The sequence below is a fragment of the Quercus lobata genome, chromosome 11 (genome assembly GCF_001633185.2).
Source record: "Quercus lobata isolate SW786 chromosome 11, ValleyOak3.0 Primary Assembly, whole genome shotgun sequence".
Classification (NCBI taxonomy): Eukaryota; Viridiplantae; Streptophyta; class Magnoliopsida; order Fagales; family Fagaceae; genus Quercus; species Quercus lobata.
The window spans coordinates 38884270-38906773 of record NC_044914.1 but is presented as its reverse complement, the minus strand read 5'-3'; the positions used below and the strand labels follow the sequence as shown (position 1 = coordinate 38906773).

At 34.0% G+C, this 22504-nt stretch overlaps 3 protein-coding genes and 1 pseudogene across 3 annotated transcripts; 3 read left to right on the top strand and 1 right to left on the bottom strand.

The window, feature by feature from the left end:
- The first annotated feature begins 529 nt into the window (after positions 1-529).
- Positions 530-4500, top strand: LOC115966829 (annotated as a pseudogene).
- A 3583-nt stretch (positions 4501-8083) lies between these two features.
- On the bottom strand, positions 8084-9370 carry LOC115966828. Its single transcript, XM_031085979.1, has 3 exons — positions 8850-9370; positions 8582-8789; positions 8084-8434 (listed from the first exon to the last, which is right to left on the bottom strand). Exons 1-3 carry the CDS (start codon positions 9368-9370, stop codon positions 8084-8086), a joined length of 1080 nt encoding a protein of 359 aa, XP_030941839.1.
- Positions 9371-15372: 6002 nt separating this feature from the next.
- On the top strand, positions 15373-17450 carry LOC115968850 (protein DMR6-LIKE OXYGENASE 2-like). The gene is made up of 3 exons (XM_031088367.1): positions 15373-15854; positions 16424-16748; positions 17040-17450. The coding sequence occupies exons 1-3, from the start codon at positions 15391-15393 to the stop codon at positions 17298-17300; spliced, it is 1050 nt and encodes a 349-aa protein (XP_030944227.1). The 5' UTR covers positions 15373-15390; the 3' UTR covers positions 17301-17450.
- A 1463-nt stretch (positions 17451-18913) lies between these two features.
- On the top strand, positions 18914-22193 carry LOC115968849 (protein DMR6-LIKE OXYGENASE 2-like). The gene is made up of 3 exons (XM_031088366.1): positions 18914-19538; positions 20971-21298; positions 21674-22193. The coding sequence occupies exons 1-3, from the start codon at positions 19075-19077 to the stop codon at positions 21932-21934; spliced, it is 1053 nt and encodes a 350-aa protein (XP_030944226.1). The 5' UTR covers positions 18914-19074; the 3' UTR covers positions 21935-22193.
- Positions 22194-22504: the final 311 nt, after the last annotated feature.

The window sequence follows — 22504 nt, the reverse complement described above, 5'->3', positions numbered from 1 at the left end:
GCTTCGATGTATTGCAAAAACCATTTGACGTGATAATATATAAAGTACAGTGGGAGGAAACTGAAGTCATTGCTTGATGCTTGGATAAATCCAAAATTGTCATATCACGGTATTTAATTTTTTTGCACAAAACTTTCACTTTTACTTTGTTGCTCACAACCACGATGATCAATATATTCAAAGATGCACTCCTAACTACAAAAAAATTTCATTCTTTGATGGAGATATGTGTAAGTTGGATTTTATTGACTGGCTTCTTCATTTGGAAGAGTGTTTTAATTTTTGAAAGATTTGTAATGAAGAAAAAGTGCGGCTTACATCTAAAAAATTGGATGATGAAGCAGAGGAATTGTGGGAAGACATTCAAATCGATAGAAAGCGACGAGGTAAGCATCAAATCCGCTCTTGGCAAAGAATGAAAAGGGTATTAATTGATTTATGATTTCCTAATGATTAGTATGATATACTAGATTATAAAAGTGTTGATTATAAATCTGTATATTCATATGAAAAGCAATATGTTCAAAACATGGAAGGTCAACCACAAAACCAAAATTATCACAGTCAAGTCCATGTGTCAAGTAAAGGAAAGGGTTTGAGGGTTGAGAAGAAGCAGCCTATTTCTAAAGAAAATTTTGAAGTGGTTAAAAAAGATCAAGACTTGCAACAAGTTATTGAATTAAAGAATGAAGATACCACTTGCCAAAAACTTGATAAAGAGGTAAAAAAGAAGAAGGTTAAACTGATTGTGGATAATGACAGAAATCAAGATATGGTAATTGTTAAGAATATTGTGGAAAATCCAATTGAGGTTAAATATGAGGATAAGTCCACAACTCACAATCCTCAGGTTTCGATTGATTTGTTGAAGATGGCTACACAATATGTTGATTTTCTTGGACTAGAAAATTTTAATTTTATTATTAGTCTTTTTTCATTGATGTTTTAAATAAATTGAAGGTACATAGATGAGAATAAATTTTAAGCTACACTTTATGAAGAATTCAAGTTTCAAAACCAGATCAAGTTATTAAAGAATTCAAATTATTTGTTTATTTAGAGTGAAAGATTTCAGATTTCGACCATCAACTCTAGGACGAGTTTGTTTCAAGTGGAAGGGTCTGATGTCGGACAAGGTTTAATTTTTTTTTTTTTTTTTTTTTTATTTTAGGTTTAGGTGATTTATTTCCTTATTTTAGGTGTTTTTAATTTTTTTTAGTCAAATTAGGGTTTTATATTCTTTCATAGCCACCTTAGGGTTTGCTAGCCATCTTAGGGTTTCTAACCATCCTGGGTTTACCACCACGCAACCTTGGTGCGATGGTCACTCCACAAGTATAAATACTTGTGGGGTGTGGGGGGCAAGGGCCAGGGTTCAAGTCTCCAAGAGGAAGCTTCACACTTATATACACTTAGATTAGACTAGAGTAGAAATTCAATTATGTATCAAAAAAAAAAAGCCATCCTGGGTTTTCTTTTTACTATTTAAACGTATTATAACCTCCAAAGGTAATTCAATTATCATACTATTATTAATAAAATTACAAAGTTTTCTTAGGAAAACCCTCTGTAATTGAGTTAGAAAATTTGAGATTAATTTGTCAAGAATTATATATGATCTAGTTTGAAACCCAAATCAAGGGATTCAATCTATGTGATCTAATGAGCTCCTTTGAAAACTGACCAGGAAACATGCCAAGATTGTGGTCAAGAGATGGTAAAACTAGCTTAAAAGTTACTCAAACTTATTGCTCTGTCCCTAGGCTTGCCAGCAGATAGGTTCTATAACTTCTTCAAAGATCACAATAGCAACATCCGACTATCTTCACTATCCACCTTGCCCAACCCCTGAATAAGCACTTGGTGTCAGTCGGCACAAGGATGGTGGTGCCTTAACCATCCTTGCTCAAGATGATGTTGGAGGATTTGAAATGAAGCGGAAATATGGAGAGTGGGTTCAGGTCAAACCCACCCCAGATGCTTATATTGTCAATGTTGGCGACATTATTCAGGTAACATTTTCTTTTTAAGACATTATTCTGGTAATATTTTCAAATCTTCAAACTAACTCTAGTAAGTACAAATGATGTAGGACAGAATATTCAAATTAGTTTCTGTAATTTTTATATTTGGTATTTTTATATAATTTTTGTTATTTTAGGTTTAGGGCATTTATTTCCTTCTTTTTAGGTACTTTTAATGTTTTTTAGTCAAATTAGGGTTTTGTATGCTTTCGTAGCCGCCTTAGGGTTTCCAGTCACCTTAGGTTTTTTTTTTTTTTACTATTTAAACGCATTGTAGCCTCCAAAAGCAATTCAGTTATCAAACTATTATTAATAATATTACAGAGTTTTCTTAAACTTTTCTCTAGTGGATTCCAATTTATCACATTGTGAATTCAAGGAACCCTTGTGGATTTGAGATTTACCACCCAAAAACTAATGGTTTAATTTCTATCCATCAAATAGAGTATTGTGTGTGCTTTCTTCAGGCTTCCGTAATATTAGTTGGTATTAGAGTGTTGACTTACCCTGGTCTGATTGCTAACCGGCGAGATTGTAACCACCACCACAACAACGACGAATAACTTAGAGAGCATTACGTGACGTACAACAAGCACTCACAAATATCTATGCTAGGATAGTGCCATTGAAGAATGGAAACAGTAGGGATAACTGGAGCAGAGACTTAACTCATGAGCAACCTATTGGTAAACAAATTTCATATAGGCCTTATAAGAGAATTGCAAGTTTAATGATTATTTTTTAAAAGAAGATTTTCTTGATTGATTACTTGATCTAGAGGATTTATTTGACTTTGAGAATATTTCTTTTGAGAGAAAAGTTGGGCTTGTTTTGTATAAACTTAATGAGTATGCCTTACTTTGGTGGGAACGAGTACAATCTGATAGAACCTAACAAGGTCAACACAAAATTCGTTCATGGTCAAGGATGAAAAAGATGCTTGCTATCAAATTTTAACCTTTGGATTGTGATGAAATTTTTTCATATTCAAAACAAGATTATCATTATTGGCCAAGAAGTTCACACTTGAATTATTTTGAAAAGCCATATATTTCACCATTAAGGAAAGAATTGCATGTTGAAAAAAAATACTTCTCTTGAAGAATATGTAGAAGTCAAAGAAGAAAATATATAGATTTCTGAGGAAATCACTGAAGACCTTATTATAGAAGAAGATCCTGAAATCAAGATTAATGTGGAAGAGATTATCGAAGATCCTAGTATACATAAAGAATAAATTATAGAGGAAGTTGTCAATGTTCTCAATGAAGTCAAGTTAATTTCAATGTTCAAGCTCCTATTATTTTAGTGGGAGATATTGAAACAGAGTTTATTGATTTTATTAGGGTGGAAAGATTTAATTTGATTATTCACTCTTATTTGGTGAATATTGTCAATTGCATGAAGATTAAGGGACAAGATGTTCAAGTTGGTCAATTGATGACTTTCAAATTTGGCAAAAAGACAAGGAAGATGAAGATTTCAAAGTATTTGTTCTCCTGGCATGGAAGATGAAGATTTCAACCATCAATTCAAGGATGAGTTTGTTTCAAGTGAAGGGGTCTGATGTAGGACAGAATATTCAAAATAATTTCTGTAATTTTTTATATATTGTATTTTTATTTAATTTTCATTATTATAGGTTTAGGGCATTTCTTTCCTTCTTTTCAGGTGCTTTTAATGTTCTTTAGTTAAATTAGAGTTTCATATGCTTTTGTAGCTGCCTTAGGTTTTGTTTTTACTATTTAAACACATTGTAGCCTCCAAAGGCAATTTAGTTTTGAGATTTATAAAAATACAGACTGTCTATTTTTCTTTGGTGGATTTCAAAACCCTATCACCTTGTGAATTCAAGAAACTTCTCGTGGATTCGAGGTTTACTACCTAGAAACTAATAATTTAGTTTCAGTCCATCAAAGAAAGTATCGTGTGTGCTTTCTTCAAGCTTCTGCCACATCAACAAATCATTTTTTTTAAAAAAAAAAAAAATAGCCAAACTTGCTTTCAAATACCATTTACTATTTAGCAACTAAAAAAAAAGTACATGATTAATGTTAGTATATCAATTTTTTCTCTATGTTGTCATCTATGCATGTATGTATCAAAAACATATTACTAGTCTAATTAAAATACTTAGCCAATGTTGAAATTTTTATGTACCTGGAGACTTTTATTGTTGGCCAGTTTCACTCAAAGAATGGAAAATTTTTTAGGTTTGGAGTAATGACAAGTATGAGAGTGTGGAGCACAAGGCAATGGTGAACCCAGAGAGGGAAAGGTTCTCTATTCCATTTTTCTTCAACCCAGCACACTACACCATGATTAAGCCCTTAGAGGAGATGACAAACAAGTAAAACCCTGCTAAATATAGGGCATACAATTGGGGCAAGTTTATGGGGCTAGCAAAATACGTAGTACTTTTACAAATCTTAATGTTGAAAATCTCCAAATTTCTCATTTTAAGATATCAAATTAAGCTAGTTAGAGGTACTACTATTTGCTTAGCAAGCAATCATTTTTAAGCTTATTGTGAGTACCATGATCTGTATAGAGACTTAGGACGCATGATGTGTTTCAACTTTCAATATCTTTTCTTCTTCTTTTTTTTTTTTTTTTTTTTTTTTGAATCATGTGTTTCAATATCTTAGAGTCAAGCATTTCAATATCTTAGAGTCAAGCAATACTGCAAATGTTAATAATGGAATATCTTCAATGTATTTGCCTAATAAAACATATGTTTTATCTTTTATGAGGTCATGATATATAAAGTAATCATTGCACTAATCCAAGAAAACACAGGAAATTTTTAGATGGAAAATTTGAAAAAACGTAGGGAGGTTTTTGGATGTTGAAAATGAGAATGATTGAAAAAAAAATGAAATAAATTGAAAGAGGGGAAAAGAACTTGGACATAGAATTAAGGAGAAATTATAGTAAATCCACCTGTGGTTTGGCCCATTTTCACTTTGCCTACCCGTGGTTTAAAACTTAACTTAACACTTTGCCCACCTAAACTTTAATTCGTTTGCTCTCCGTTACCCACCTCACCTTTAGATGTTAGAAAAATACCCTTTTATTAAAAATCAAAACATAACACGGATCAAAAACACGAACCATTGAATCTTTTCCTCATGAGCCCTAGAAACACGAAAAACCCTTGTATTGAGCTGGGGTTTTGATTTTTTTTATCGTGGTGCATAACACTTTCATATGAGGGTGAGGTTTTGACTTTGGGTTGTCTTAAGGCATTGAATATTCAAAGATAGATCATCACTAGGTACAAATTTTTTTCTTTATATGGGTTGGGGGTTTCAACTTTTGATGGTAACTTTGATTCACAGGAAATTTGATTCACATGAAGTTGATAAACGATGTCTTCTTCAAGTGGAAATTACTCAGGTTCATGTGTGCATATGTGTACGTATGAGACTTGTGTGCTGAGAACAAGTTTGACAGTGGATAATTTTGGGAGAAGGTTTATGGGTTGTAGCCGATATAAGGTAAGTATAGTTTTTACTTAATATAGTTGACTCAAGTGAGTTTGGAATGTGATATGTTCAATTCAATTTATGAACAGGTTGGTCTCAAGTGCCCTTTTTTTCAATGGATTGATAATCCCACTTGTATGCGTGGGAATGAAGCTGCCTATTTGGTGCAATAAAAGCTGGATTTACTATGAAGTGAGTTGCAACTAGCAAATGAAAGGGAAAGAGCAGCTACTCAGACAGCAACAAAAGCTATCCAAATGCAGAAATTGCTAAAAAAAGGGCAGCAAAAGCCACTGAAAGGCAGAGAAAGTTTTGAGCTTCCTCTGTTAAAACCAAGGAGATAGCAATGAGAGCTTTAGAACAAGAGAGAAAGTGCATAATTGCACTAATTCTTTCATGGTTTTTTTGTTTGTTTTGGTTATGTTGTTTTCATGTTTTGGCTCAAGTGAGAATGTTGGAATGATAAAATTGAGTCTACATGGTAGGTTGTAATGTATAAGCAGGTCCTTAATTGTATTGTAATAGAACTATGTAAGATGGTAGACGCTATTGGCTTGAAGCCACTTAATAATATAAGCTTTTTTAAGATAAAATGTTATTTATGTTAGATGCTATTGGTGTTTTTGTTTAAAGTGAATAGGCAACTTGTGAGCTGTGAACTGTTGGCATTTTGTTGGATGTTGTGAGCTGTGTTGGTTTGTGCATAAAGTGCATTGTGTGAAGATAATTGTGTTGAAAGTGAATTGTTTAAAGTTTAAAGTGCATGACAACTATCTGTCAACTTGCAAGAAAAGAAAACAAATGCACAGATAAACCTACTATTCAACACATAAGATACTCCAACAAATGCACACATAAGATACTCCAATAAAAGACAATAAATGCACACACAAACCTGTCATTCAACACATACACCTGTTGCATTTAAAAGTGACTGTTATATTCAATACATACACACATAAACAAACCTATATATGTTCAACTGCAATAATCAACCACATGAGAACAACTAGTTAAAATAATAATTCTGAACACCTGCCATTAAGGTGAGAAATTGTATACACATTTAGGTTGGCATTGAATAGTCTTTCATCAACCACCAGTAAATATAGGACATTTGGTATAACAACAACCAAAACAGTTGCACTTGCCCTTGTTTACAAAACTTACAAAAATACAAATAAATCCCAACAATGTTTTAACAGCATATATAATCAACAAAGGGTCTACCCTGTAATTGTCTACAAATTACATCTAATCCTAACAATACATAACAGAGAACCATATTGCCCTAACACTACATATATATAGCAACCAAAGTAACTTGACATAGGCTTCATTTACTGCCCCCGCCTCTACCTCTCCCACCACAGTTGGCCTTTCCACCTCTTGTTTTATATTTCTGTAATCTAGTTGCATTACCCTTTCCTATCAAAGCAACTCCTCTGGTAGCAAGTGGTCTTGTAAGCTACAAAGTACAAGAATTCACATGTTAGCTACAAGTATCGCAGTTTTATGAATAAAACATCAAACATAAAATTACAGTACCTATGATGATGGTGCTCTAGTGTCCCATGTTTTTGTAGGGGTGTATGGTATTGGCTGGCTTGAAGAGAACCAAGGAGCTCCTCTAACAGTGTACCTGAAGTCTGAAGAGTACCATTGACTTGGTTGTTGTGACCATGGAGTCTAAGCTAGTGGTTGTGACCCTGCTGTCTGGTTGGATAAGGCCATAGTGTAAGGTTGATGTGTTGGTGGGGGTTGAGATAATGTGAAGGGTTGAGATGAGGATGGGGCTTAGGATGCAGATTGGGCCTGAGATGAGAATTGGGCATGTGATGAAGATAGGGCCTGTGATCCTTGTTTGCATGTAAAAGGCCTTCCATTTGCCTGCAACCAAATATGAGCATGTTTACAATGTCAATTATTGGCATTTTGCATATAATAAAAAAAATTTGTAAAAACTTACAGATTTCTCTCTCTGCAATCTCTTCCTCCTTTCCCATGGTGTCTCACCAGTGACGTTGGCCTTGCATCCCTTGCATTCCCTTGCATTTTGTCATTCTTTTTGACACCTTCCACACCTCACTGGCTTGCTCTAGACAACCTATAAGGGTTCTTTGGCTCATCAGCATCTCTCTTCCTCTTTATGGGTGGCCTGCCTAGTGGCTTATAAATAGTAGGTGCAACAGGCTTAGGTTGGCTACTTGAGATCCACTAAGACTGGCCAGGCATGGGAGATATGGGTGTTTTGTATGTCTTCACAAAAGCAACCTTGTAGTAACATGGATGGGTGTAATCCTCTGGTTTCTCATAATTCATAAAAATGGCTACAACTGCATGCTTGCAGTAGATTCCTACAACTACATGTCCTCCCTACCAAGTCCACCACATGCCTTTCTCTCTCATTTTCAACCTCATACACAAACCTCCTAGATGGCATTGCACAAAATTCTTAGACTCTAATTTCAACTTCTCCAACTTGTCCTGTATGCTTGGACACAACTTGCCACTATATTTTTCTATGCCAATCTTCTTTATATATAGCTTGCCTATAATCCTAACTCTGATCTACTCCAGCATTGATAATATTAGCTTGTTTCTAGCCTTTACAATCATAGAGTTAAAACTCTCACTTAGATTATTTACTAGAAAATCTGTCAAAGCCCTTGGAGAAAAGTGGGATCTGGTCCACTGTGCAAGCTCTATATCTGCAAGGTCCTTCCAAGCTTCTTTATCCAAACTCTTAAGATGCTCCATCCCCCTCTTAAATTCCCTGACTGATGTTGTGCTAGCACACCTCCACACTACACTCTTCAACTCCATGCCCTTGTGGTTAACCTTGAAATTGTTGTGTATGTGCTTCACACAATACCTGTGCTTTACAGTTGGAAATAAAGTCTCCATTGCAGGTAGAAGGCCCTACAATCAAGTAAGCAAGTAAACATTCTATATCAGCAAGTATGCATGTAAGCATTCAAGTAAGCAACTATGCAAGTAAGCAACTATGCAAGTAAGCATTCAATTAAGCAAGTAATGAAGTCATAAACATGAGCTAGATGATAATACCTTCTGCTTATCATTGATGAATACCAGATTGAGATCCTCTGGCCTGCCAATGTCATCTGCAAACTGCTCCAAGAACCAAATCCAGCTATCCTTATTCTCTTGCTCAAACACAGCTATTGCCACTAGGAATATATTGTCATTTCCATCCTTGGCAGTGGCAGAAAATAATTGCCCACCAAATCTACCCTTCAAGTGGCATCCATCCAACCTAACAAAGGGTCTACAACCACCTAGAAAGCCAACTTTCTAAGCATTGTATCTAATGTACATCCTTTTAAACTTGGGTTCTACATTCTCATTTTTCATCTCTATTTGCAATATCACCTTGTTTCCTACATCTGTCCTTCTTATCATTTCTACATAATCTCTAAGTAGGCCATACTGAGCCTCTTCATTCCCAGTGATCAAACCCCTAGCTGCCTTCCTTGATCTATACACTTGATTAAAACTTAAATCAATAGAAACCTGCTGCATCACATAGTGCTTAACACCTGAGACCTTCCAGTTAGGATTCTTACTAAAATCCTCCAAATACCTATTTGCCACATAGGTTGATGTAACTTGCCCATTTTGAAATGTTAGAGGGTATGTACAATTAGGATTAATTGTCTTGATCTCAAATGTGCACTCTCTAGTCACCATTAAGGCATAACACCTCCATCCACAATTGTTCTTACAATGTACAGAAATCTTCTTCTTCTCATTCAACTTCCACTTGATATCAATGTGATGCTGAATCACATACTCCCTCAGAGCCTTCCTAAAAACCTTGGAGTTTAGAAATTTCATCCCTTTTAGCAACTAAACATTTTTCGTATCATTCCTCTCATTGAATTCTGGGTTGCCAGGCCTCTACTCATCACCAGAACCATCCACACTTGCAATATCATCTTCTAAAGCTGGTTCAGCCCACTCTTCATCTAAATCTATGTTTGGATGTGGAACAGTGCTTGGCTGAGTTGTATTTGTGTTTGGCTGAGGTGTATCAATGGTTGGTTAAGATGGAACAATGTTAGACTCAGATGGAACTGTGTAAGGTAGAGAAAACTCACCAAAAATATCATCAGCAAAGTCTTCTCCTTCCAGACCTTCATTCAACCAATCAAACTTCTCCTCTACCCCCACACTAGCATCACCCCCTGTAGCAGCCCCGACACCAACCCCTACACCCCCTGTAGCAGCTCCTATACCACCTCCTGCACCAACCCTTGAAGCCCCTGCACCAACCCCATCAGGAACTTCAACTGCAAGTGGAGTATGACCACTCTCCATATACAGTATGATGGTGTCTCTTGGCCCTCCCTCATTAAGCTTACACATGGACACCACATCTTTATCATCTTCTATCAACCTCACGTCTTGCTCCAAGTTACTCCCATGAGCTAAATAATGAACCCTAGACAGTTCATCAATCCCCAATTCCTCACATATACATTCTATTTCAAAATAACTAAGCCTATTAGGACTCTTATACACTATTTCAACTTTCCCACCAAAGTATTCTAAACTTGGGTTCCACAAAAAAGTACCCCCATAATGAACCTTGAATTTCACTTGCTCATCATCCATTTGCAATAACAAATTATCATTTGACATGTACACAATTAACAATTAAAGAATTGTAAACAACAGACACATAAAGAGTAAAGCAGAAACTTGGGTCCATTGTGAGACACAATGACCACAATAGACAAAATGCCCATAAACAAATACAAATACAAATCCAAACAACATGTAGTTACATTTTTCATAAACAGCAATAAACACAACCAATATTCTCATTCTGTTACATGTAACATTGACCATTGACTAATTACTTAAAAAACTATAAAACAACCATAAGCCCAAATTAAAAACCCAAACAGTGACTGATTTCTTACCAGGATTTTAGTCTCTCGATCAACCCGTTGCTCATCTAGGTTTATACTTGTAGCACGATTTCAATATCAAATGTATAATGGGGTTTTTCATGTTTCTAGGGCTCATGAGGAAAAGATTCAATGGTTCATGTTTTTGATTCGCGTTATGTTCTGATTTTTAATAAAATGGTGTTTTTCTAACGTCTGAGGGTGAGGTGGGAAACAAAGAGCAAATGGATTGAAGTTTAGGTGGGCAAAGTATTAAGTTTTAAACCACAAGTAGGCAAAGTGAAAACAGATCAAACCACAGGTGAGTTTACTGTAATTTCCCCTAGAATTGAAGAGAAGGAAGGTTCACTTAGCCATTGTAGACAAGTCTAGCCGCCGGACTTCGAAAGCTTTTTATTTTTTAATTATTATTATTATTAGTGCACTCAACTCTAAACGAATCGAGATCTAGGTGAACCAGTTTTTAAAACTGTCACTTCAATTGCAAATGTGGCCTAAAACTCTCCTTCAAGGAGTCAAAATTCAAGTGGAATTGGACACTTGAAGAGTCGAATTTTATATAATAAAAAAATGCAATTTTTATATATAAGTTTTGAAATACCACTTACTGGCATTTGGTCAATTAAGCAAAAACTGCTCTAATCTTACATGTACACTCTATACTCACAAATATGGATGTAAGGATGATAATTCATGTTCATGTGTCTTGTTTATGTCATATTGACTTATAAGTATTCAACTATATAGGTCAACACAAACACAACATGTTTATTAATCGTGTTAGGATCCATTGACTCTAACAAGATATGTTTATTAAACAGGTTAACACAACACGACTTGCATAACCCATTTAATAAAAGACTCACGCTAAGTTCGATACAACTTGACATGACCCATTTGATAAATATATAAGTCAAGTAGTCAAGTTAACATGTTTACCTAACACAAATAACCTATTAGCAATTTAAATATTTTATAGAATGTATAAGTATGCAACTAGATTCCGTACAAAGTTAACAATAATTAAAATATAATTGCAAACATAAATTTTGAAGGGTAAATTGGTAAAATTGACCTTCAATTAAATGAATTGGGTTCAAACGGGTTTTGCATGTCAAATTCAAATTGATTGGTTTATTAAATGGATCAATTCATGTCAATCCAAATATAACACAAACCCATTAAACCTAAACACCTTGCTAACTTCGTATCATATTTGGAGGCCACGTCAAATATTATCATCCCTAATTTAAGCATAATGTTGTTCATTTTTTTTTTTTTTTTAAATTTACAACGGGAAAATTGATATTTATACCAAGAGATGCTAGTTAAGCTATTAGGTTTTTAGTAATTTGTACGCATGTATCTACATCCGAAAGTTGAAGCGTAACGTTTAATATTGCTGCACTCCTGTTGAGCCACATCAACAGCGTATTTTCAATATTTTCTCTCTTCTTTTTAATTATTTTTCTCCCTATTAATTTCCCACCTTACAATTACTCATTCTCCAGCATTTCCTTACTTCTACCTTTTTATCTCCCCACTACTCTATACCTTAACCTTACAATTTCTCCATCTCTTCATCTTCCTTTTTATTTTGACTCTTCTTCTTCCCATTTTTTTAACTATAAAAAATTTGTTATTTTCTCTTCCATTCAATCCATATTTTTCTCACACAAAAATGTGAATACTCTCTCTCTCTCTCTCTCTCTCTCTCTCTCTCTCTATATATATATATATATATATATATTCTTTCTTTTGGTAGATTTTTAATTCCTTATTACACCTCTAATTTAGATTGATGAATTTTTATGTTTAACTCTACTTTAAGTTGATATGATTTGGTTATATTCTAATTTTTATCTTTTTTATTTTATTTTCTTTGTTTGTTACATGTTATCCTATGAAATTACAGAATGATTTAATGTTATTCTATTACATAGCTTGTCTTGAATAATTTGTGTTTATAGAAATATTCTTCTACTCATGTTCTTTTATATAATTTTGTTATTTGTCTCACATTCTCTTACAAAAAATGTGATTACTCTCTCTCTCTCTCTCTCTCTCTATTGTTAATTATTTCTTGCAACTCTACTTTAGATTGATGAATTTTTTTGTTTTATTTTTTATGTCTCTACTTTTAAATGATACACTTTAGTGGTGTGTTTTTTGAGTTATTTATCACATGTACTCTCTATCTCTCTTACAGTTTTGGTTTGAGTTAATTTTTAGATATTTTAGAAGTGAGAATTTGAGTTTATATCAAAATACAATCTACAAGATTATGTATTTGAATGTGTTTATAAATTATTTGAGTAATATCAATTGTAGATTTGTGATGAGGTTTGGTTATCACAATAATCTTCCTAAAAGAATGAGAAATTCAAATAATTAAGTTTGGAACTTAAAATTTTAATTTAGTTGTAGAAAAAAAAAAAACCATAACACACCATATAAAAGCTTGAATAATATAGATCACTTGAAAAAAGAATAGTATTTCTATATTTTACTCAAAACAAAAATAATGGAATAATATCAAACAAACGCACCTAAGTTTTTCAAAAAAAATCAAAATAGTAGAATGATATATTTGTAAAGATTGAGAGATAAAAAAAAAAATTTTAAAAATAGTTCAACTTTTAAGGAGAACAAATTATCTCTAGTACATTTTAGATAATAAATCATAAATTATACCATATTACAAAATAGTTGTATATTCCCACGCATTGCATAGATTTGCAACTAATCATGTTAATATTTAAAACATAAAACGAGTGATAGGTGGGAATGATTTACAAAAGATCGAGTATGTACAAGAATCAACGACCATGAATGTAATTTACATTCATGGTAATAGGATATACATTCTAGGTGGCTATTTTTGTCATTGCATTCGTGTCGCACGCTTGGTTTGTCCCTAGTCACAAGACTCACAACATTTCCATCTGTAATGAAGAGAACCGTCTCTTCGCACTAACAAAATCACGTCCAAGTTCAATGTACATCAAACTAAATCTCCCTCTAAGAAAAAAGGAAAGCCATCTCTTTGCACAAACAAAAATCACTAATCACCAATCATGGGAGGGGTTGACCCAGCTTTCATCCAAGAACCCGAACACAGGCGAAGAATCTCCTATTTGCTCAATTGATAAGATTCCACGTCATCGAATAAAGAACCTATTATCAAATTCCACGGACAAAATGAGCTTCTGCCCTTTTCTAGAAAATTAATTAGTTTTTTGCCCTTCTTCCCAAACTAAATAGGGAAATGCCCCTCTTTTGAAAATCGACTTTCTCAAAATCGAGTTAAAAAAAAAAAAAAATATTCTGGAGCCCTATAGTGACGTTTTTAAAGACCTATAGTTATGTTTGAAGAACCTATAGTGACATTTTATAACTTGATATCTATAAAATCAAGTTATTTATTGCCTATAACTCAATTTTATGGATATCAAGTTATAAAACGCCACTATAGATCCTTAAAAACGACACTATAGGTTTTTAAAAACGTCACTATAGGGCTTAACTCGATTTTGAAAAAGTCGATTTTCAAAAGAAGGGCATTTCCCTATTTAGTTTGGGAAGAAGGGCAAAAGGTTAATTAATTTGCCTAAAAAGGGCAGAAGCCCATTTTGTCCCAAATTCCACTTTTTGTTAATAAATTTTAAAATAATCATTGGTGTTTTGAATGAATTATAATCAATATATAAATTTAAAAATAATCATCGTCACTTTTCTTCTTTTTTATGAGAATCATTGTCACTTTTCAAGTTATAAGGTTTGATTTGTTACTACACCCGTAAACTATTGGGTTTAGAATATAATTTTCTCCAATATATATGAAACAACTTATGTGGATTGTGTTTGATACAAAGATGAATAGAAATCCGCTTGCCCTAGTAAATTTTCCCAACCCTTTACCTCTATTTACTAATAAGAAATGCAAAAATGAAACTCTGAATCTCTTTTTTATCATGTATAGGTACAAAAGGTCTTCATGTACAATTTCTAGTAATTATATTAAAAAGTTGAGTTTACAAAGGACTTAATTATAATTTTAAAATTTTTTTTTATATTTCATGTGAGATTTTCACTTACTGTGTATACCTAACAAACTTGATCACTAACTCCAATACCAGAGAAGTTTTATTAGATTATTGATCCTCATTATTATTATTATTATTATTATATAGAAATGTCCTGTTGGTGAAGCATGTGAAAATGGAGTACTATATATCCTTTTAAGGAAAATATTTCTCTCCAAACTCTTTTATATTTTTTTTTATTGGACGTGAATTCTAAAAATTTTAACCGTTAAATTGCATGTTCTTATTATATCCTGCGAGCAAAATTACAAAGAGATTAAAGATTAATTATTATGTCATTTGCTCAAGAAAATCAAAGATCAATTGTCATGTCATTAATTATATGTTTAAATTTTAAGCATTTTGTGGTATAAAATTATGCATAAAAAATAAGTTTAATTCTTGAATAGTAAATAACACCTAATTAGAACGAAACTTGACATAAATATTAAAAATATAAATAAAATGCAACCCGGCAGTTAAATTTTCAATATCACATTCAATGAAAAGATATATAAAGAATTTGAAGTGAAATTTTGTTCGTAGTTATATATCTTTGAATATTATTCTTTTTGGTGTAATGCTCTAATGCTGACTGCCAAAACTTCCCGCACAGGACAAAACTCAGATATGCAAGCACAAACGTCACATCCTTAAGAAAAAATAGCAAGCATACAAATGCTTAACTCATTCCTAGTACCAAATTAACCAAATATCCCCTCATAGAAGATAGAACAAAACAACTCAGCCATGCAAGCACAAACGTCACACCCTTAGAAAAACAGAAAAAACAGTCAACTATAAAAAGGCACCACACCATATCTTACAAAACACACAGAAATTAAAACCAATTACCATGGGAGAAGTTGATCCAGCTTTCATCCAAGAACCTGAACACAGGCCAAGAATCTCCTACATCGAAGGGGAAGGCTTCCCACTAATTGATCTTGCTCCATTACACTCCTCCAACAATGTTTCTGCCATCGAAGGCCTTGTTAAGGAGGTAGGCAAAGCATGCAAGGAGTGGGGGTTCTTCCAGGTGATCAACCATGGGGTGCCTTTGGAGAAGCGACAGAAAATTGATGGTGACTCGAGGAAATTCTTTGAGCAGAGTTTAGAGGAGAAGAGGAAGGTGAGGAGAACTGAGAAGTTAGTGTTGGGTTATTATGACACTGAGCATACTAAGAATGTGAGGGACTGGAAGGAGGTGTTTGATATTGCCGTAGAGGAACCTGCTTTAATCCCTGCCTCGCCTGATCCTGATGACAAGGAAATCGCCAAATTATATAATCAGTGGCCTGAGAACCCGCCTGAATTAAGGTAAATTAAGTTTAATAAAATATGGAAATGTTTTTTTGTAAATTCACAATTAAATTTGAATGATTAATATTTACTAATAGTTATTATGGATTAATATGTGGATCATCTAAATCTTAACTTTAGCCAATATCAATTTGATGACAAAACTGTAAAGTTCATGCATCTGTGGATGTATGAGAAACCATGTAAAAGAGGGAGAACAGAGAGATATGCTAAATGTTCTATTATTATAGGACTATTGTGTTCTAATACTTGCCAAGAGTCTTGTAACTCAAGTGGCACATCTAGTGTTCAAATCCCTCTCCCCTGTCATAACATTGAATTCATCAAAAAAAGTTGCATCCTAATTCTTATAAATCATAGCACACTTAGTGGTTGTGGGAGATAATGGTACATTTTAATAACTAGTCATCTAAGGTTATGTTAGTAACATATGAATGTGTCTTCATAACTGTTATTTGGGAGGACCCTTTGTAATTGAGTCAGAAAATTTGAGATTAATCTGTTTGAAGCCCAATTCAAGAGATTTAATCTATGTGATCTGATGAGCTCCTTTGACAACTAAACAGGGAGACATGCCAAGACTATGGTCAAGAGATGGTAAAACTAGCTCGCAAGTTATTCGAACTTATAGCTCTGTCCCTAGGCTTGCCAGAAGATAGGTTCCACAGCTTCTTCAAAGATCACAGCAGCTACATCCGACTAAATCACTATCCACCTTGCCCTACCCCTGAGTTAGCACTTGGTGTCGGTCGGCACAAGGATGGTGGTGCCTTAACCATCCTCGCTCAAGATGATGTTGGAGGATTGGAAGTGAAGCAGAAAGATGGAGAGTGGATTCGGGTCAAACCCACCCCAGATGCTTATATTGTCAATGTTGGTGCCATTATTCAGGTAACATTTTCAAATCTTCAAACTCTGGTAAGAACAAATCTTTATATATATATTAGCCAAACTTGATTTCAAGTACCATTTACTGTTTAGCCCAAAAAAAAAAAAAAAAGTATATGAATAATGTTAGCGTGTCAATTTTTTCTCTATGTTGTCCATCTATGAATGTATGTATCAAAAACATACTGATATAATTACTAGTCTAATTAAAACGCGTTGCCAATATTGGAATTCGTATGTAGTTGGAGACTTTTATCGTTGGCCAGTTTCACTCAAAGAATGGAAAATTTTCAGGTTTGGAGTAATGACAAGTATGAGAGTGTGGAGCACAGGGCCATGGTGAACCCAGAGAAAGAAAGGTTCTCTGTTCCATTTTTCTTCAACCCGGCACACTACGTCATGATTAAGCCCTTAGAGGAGCTAACAAACGAGCAAAACCCTGCTAAGTATAGGGCATACAATTGGGGCAAGTTTACAGCTAGCAAAAGGCGCAGTAATTTCCAAAAACTTAATGTTGAAAATCTCCAAATTTCTCATTTTAGGATAACAGATTAAGCTTGTTGGAGGTACTATTATCTGTTTAGCAAGCAATCATTTATAAGCTTCTTGTGAGTCATGATCTGCATAGAGACTTGGCAAGCATGATGTGTTTCATCTTTCAATATCTTTTTCTTTTTTAGAATCATGTGTTTCAATATCTTAGAGTCAAGCAATAATGTAAATGTTAATAATGGAATATGCTTCAACGTATTTTCCTAATAAAACATATGTTTCATCCTTTACGAGGTCATGATATATAGAGTAATCATTGCACTAATCCAAGAAAACACAGGAAATTGTTATATGGAAAATTTGCAAAAACGTAAGTTTTTGATGTTGAAAATGAGAATGATTGAAAAAGAAAAATTATATAAATTGAAAGAGGGGAAAAGAACTCGGAAATAAAATTGAAGAGAAGAAAGGTTCACTTCGCCTTTGTAGACAAGTCTAGCCGCCGGACTTCGAAAGCTTTATTATTATTATTATTATTATTAGTGCACTCAACTCTAAAAGAATTGAGATCCAGGTGAACCAGTTTTTTAAAATGGCCACATCAATTGCAAATGTGGCCTAAACCCTCCTACTGAGGAGTCAAGATTCAAGTGGAATTCGACACTTGAAGAGTCGAATTTTATATAATAATAAAAATGCTATTTTTATATAGAAGTTTTGAAATACTACTTATTGCTATTTGGTCAATTAAGCAAAAACCGCTCTAATCTTACACGTACACTCTATACTCACAATTATGGATGTAAGCATGATAATTCATGTTCATGTGTTTTGTTCGTGTCATATTGACTCATAAGTATTCGATTATATAGGTCAATACAAACACAACATGTTTATTAATCGTGTTAGAATCTATTGACCCTAACAAGATATGTTTATTAAACAGGTTGACACAACACAACTCGAATAACCCATTTAATAAAAGACTGACCCTAAGTTCAATATAACTTGACACGACCCATTTGATAAATATATAAGTCAAGTAGTCAAGTTAACATGTTTACCTAACACAAATAACCTATTAGCAATTTTAATATTTTATAGAATGTATAAGTATGCAACTAGATTCCGTACAAAGTTAACAATAATTAAAATATAATTACAAACATAAATTTTGAAGGGCAAATTGGTAAAATTGACCTTCAGTTAAATGAATTGGGTTCAAACAGATTTTGCATATCGAATTGGAATTGATTGGTTTATTAAATGGATCAATTTGTGTCGATCCAAATATAACACAAACCCATTAAACCTAAACACCTTAACTTGCTAACTTCATATCATATTTGGAGGTCACGTCAATTATTATCATCCCTAATTTAAGCATAATATTGTTCATTTTATTTTTAATTTGATAGTTACAACAGGTAAATGAATATTTAAATTCTGAATGTGTATAGAATAAAAATACCAAGAGATGTAAGTTAAACTACAAGGGTTTAGTAGTTTGCAAGCGTAATGTTAATATTTAAAACATAAAAGGAGTGATAGGTGGGAATGATTTGCAAAAGAGTATGTATGAGAATCAATGACCATGAATGTAATTTACGTTCATGATATAATAGGATATACATTCTAGGTGGCTATTTTTGTCACTGCTTTCGTGTCTACGCACGCTTGGTTTGTCCCCTAGTCATAACATTTCCATCTGTAATGAAGAGAACCGTCTCTTCGCACTAACAAAATCACGCCCAAGTTCAATGTACATCAAACTCAATCTCTCTCTAAGAACAAAGGAAAACCCTCACTTTGCACAAACAAAAAATCACCAATCACCATGGGAGAGGTTGACCCAGCTTTCATCCAAGAACCTGAACACAGGCCAAAAATCTCCTACATCGAAGGCCAAGGCATCCCATTAATCGATCTTTCTCCTATACACTCCCCTGACAATGTTTCTGCCATTGAAGGCCTTGTCAAAGAGATAGGCAGTGCATGCAAGGAGTGGGGGTTCTTCCAGGTGATCAACCATGGGGTGCCTTTAGAGAAGCGCGAGAAGATTTATAGTGCATCGAGAAAATTCTCTGCGCTGACTGCGGAAGAGAAGAGTAAGGTGAGGAAGAGTGAGAAAAAGGTGTATGGTCACTATGACAATGAACATACTAAGAATGTTAAGGATTGGAGGGAGGTGTTTGATTTTACCATAAATGATCCCGTTACTGTCCCAGCCTCGCCTGAGCCTGATGATGAAGAAGTCACGGAGTGGAAAAACCAGTGGCCTCAGTACCCACCTGAGTTAAGGTAATTTAACATAATTTATGTTCTATGAAAATATGTTTTTGTAAATTATAGTACTAATTATTATAGATCATTTATGTCTTAGTAATTAAACAAAAGTCTGGTTATAATTCTTTTTACTAACATAAAAATCCAACAGAAGACTGAGAATTATAATTCTTTTTACTAACAACCCAAAAGAAGAAAAAGGAAAAATAGTTATTATGGAATGGAAGACTGAGAATTATAATCAGGGTCTGGAGTAGTTTGTTTTTCCTTTTTCTCCTTTTGGGATGTTTGAAACTTTGAATACTGAATAATTACTCTGTTTGGCAGTATATAGCCAGTCAAAAGCAACAAATTTCATAAGCTCAATTACCAATTAATACAACTAGCTTGCTAAAATAAATTGATATGTTCATGAATTTTGATTCATATATATATATATATATATATAAGTCATTAGCATGATTCATAGTTAGTACGTTAGTGACATACGCATTGTTGATTGTATAAGTATATGCTTTGCTAGCACTGTTTTCGTTAATTTGGTGAGATCACCTCTCTATAATAAACACAGTACATGCATTCTTTACAGCATATGAGTACAGCCCATTGCTAGCAGGCTCCACTGACTGACTTCACTTTTCTAGCAAACTCTGGATATAACCCTTGCTTGCTCCACTTTTTTTTCATATCTTCCTTCAACATGCAACATTCAATTTGATGTATTGTTCATGGATGAGAAACCTTGTAAAGGGGGAGAACCAAGTAGAATATATGCTTAATGTTCAATTATTTTAGGACTACAGTGTATAGCGTCCTTGTAAAATCGCAGCACACACTTAGATATTTACCACAAGAGAGTGGATGGTGCGCGCAATAAGCTAGTTATTGCACTGTGGCCTAAGGTTAACTCTTATACTATTGATTTAAAACTCAAAAGTTGAAACACCTTAAGCAATAAGCACTGTGGCCTTTCCTAGCCTTTTGTTTGAGTAGTGCCATAGGCACCGAAAAAATGCACCGGATTTTTCACACCCATCTCACAAGCATTCACCCCAGGCCTGGCACTGCAATACAAAAGCAATAAGTTGTGAAGAATCCGGCGCATATTTTCGGTACCTGTAGCAATTTCCTTTTTGTTTTCATATCTTTTCTTTCTCTTATGCTTTCCAAAATTTGGGCACTACCCCTGCTTTAGGTTCAGTTGCCAATTTGCCATTTATCATGGTATATTTGGCAGGAATTGAGATTATTTGGCAAGCCATATGAGTGCTGGTTGAGTTATGGATTGTTGTTTAAGTCATACAATAAATAGTACTAACAATAGGAGAAGTTTCCGCAAAAAATTGTTTCTTCTTTTAGAGTGAAAAACAAATTTGAAGTCTGGTTTGAGGACAAATTCAAGGATGAAACCTATGTGAACTGATGGAATACCTTGACAACTAACCAGGGAGGTATGCCAAGAATATACTCAAGAGATGGTAAAGCTAGCTTACAAGTTGATGGAACTTATTGCTCTGAGCCTAGGCTTGCCAGCAGATAGGTTCCATGGCTTTTTCAAAGATCAAACCAGCTACATCCGACTCAATCATTATAATCCTTGCCCTGCCCCTCACTTAGCTCTAGGTCTTGGTAGACACCAGGATAGTGGTGTCTTGACCATCCTTAACGAAGATGATGTTGGAGGATTGGAAGTGAAGCGGAAAACAGATGGAGAGTGGGTTCGAGTCAAATCCGCCCCAGATGCTTATATCATCAACATTGGTGACACCACTCAGGTACCATTTTCAATTAATCAAATTAAGATTCTAAGTACAACATGTTTGCTGTCAAATACCAATTACTGGGTGCATGATTGACTAAAAAACCCAAGGAACCATTTACAAGCAAAGTTCTTCCTTGGAAAATTGAAAGAGTATAAGTTGATAACATTATCGTATTTGACATTGTGTATCTACACTGTGTGTACAATTCCTAAAGCAAAGAATATGCATAATCATTTTTTGTCTACTTTTCTATGTATGCATATATACAAAACATATTGATATAATTACTAGTCCAATTAAATTAATACCATCCCTATATTGGAATTGGTATGTATTTGGGGGCTTTTATTATAGACCAGTTTCACTCAGAGAAGGAAAATTATGCAGGTTTGGACCAATGACGAGTATGAGAGTGTGGAGCATAGAGTGGTGGTGAACTCAGAGAGGGAAAGGTTCTCCATTGCATTTTTCTTACACGCATCATCCTACACCATGGTTGAGCCCTTGGAGGAGCTGACAAGTGAGCAAAACCCTGCTAAATATAGGGCATACAGCTGGGGCAAATTTATAACTCACAGAAAGCGGAGTAATTTCCAGAAACTAAGTGTTGAAAACGTCCAAATTAGTCATTTTAAGATAACAAAGTAAGCTGTATTGTCTATTGGCAACTGACAAGCAAGAACATTCAGCTTCTTGTAGAGTACTATATATGTTGTACACAAGAGTTGAGACTTTGGATGCATAATGTGACTCCTCTCAAGGACGAGCAATTCTGTAAATAATAACTGGTTAATATGCATTAATAAACTTGCCTTATATGGCTAGAAGTTGAAGTTATTGCTTGATGCTGGTGCATCAGCGTAGTAATTTCATAAAACTTGATATCTGAATAAACCCAAATTTATCATATCTGGGGTATCCGAATGCAAGTGTTAATATGTTTTGATAGTTTATCTTAATATCACAGTTGTATTCCTCTCATTTAAAGTAAAGTTCTGTATTGGACACCCCCTTATTCGTTTACATTCATTTATGTAGTAAAAAAAAAAAAATTTTAAGGCTAGTAAAATTTTAAAATAATAGAAATTGTTAAAATTTTGCTTCTTATTCCCTCAGAAAAAAAAGGTTCTACTTTTTATTAGTTTAAATTTTAATATTCACCATCTGTCACCAACTTAGATTATTTCAGCAATAGTCTCTCACCTACATTATGAATTT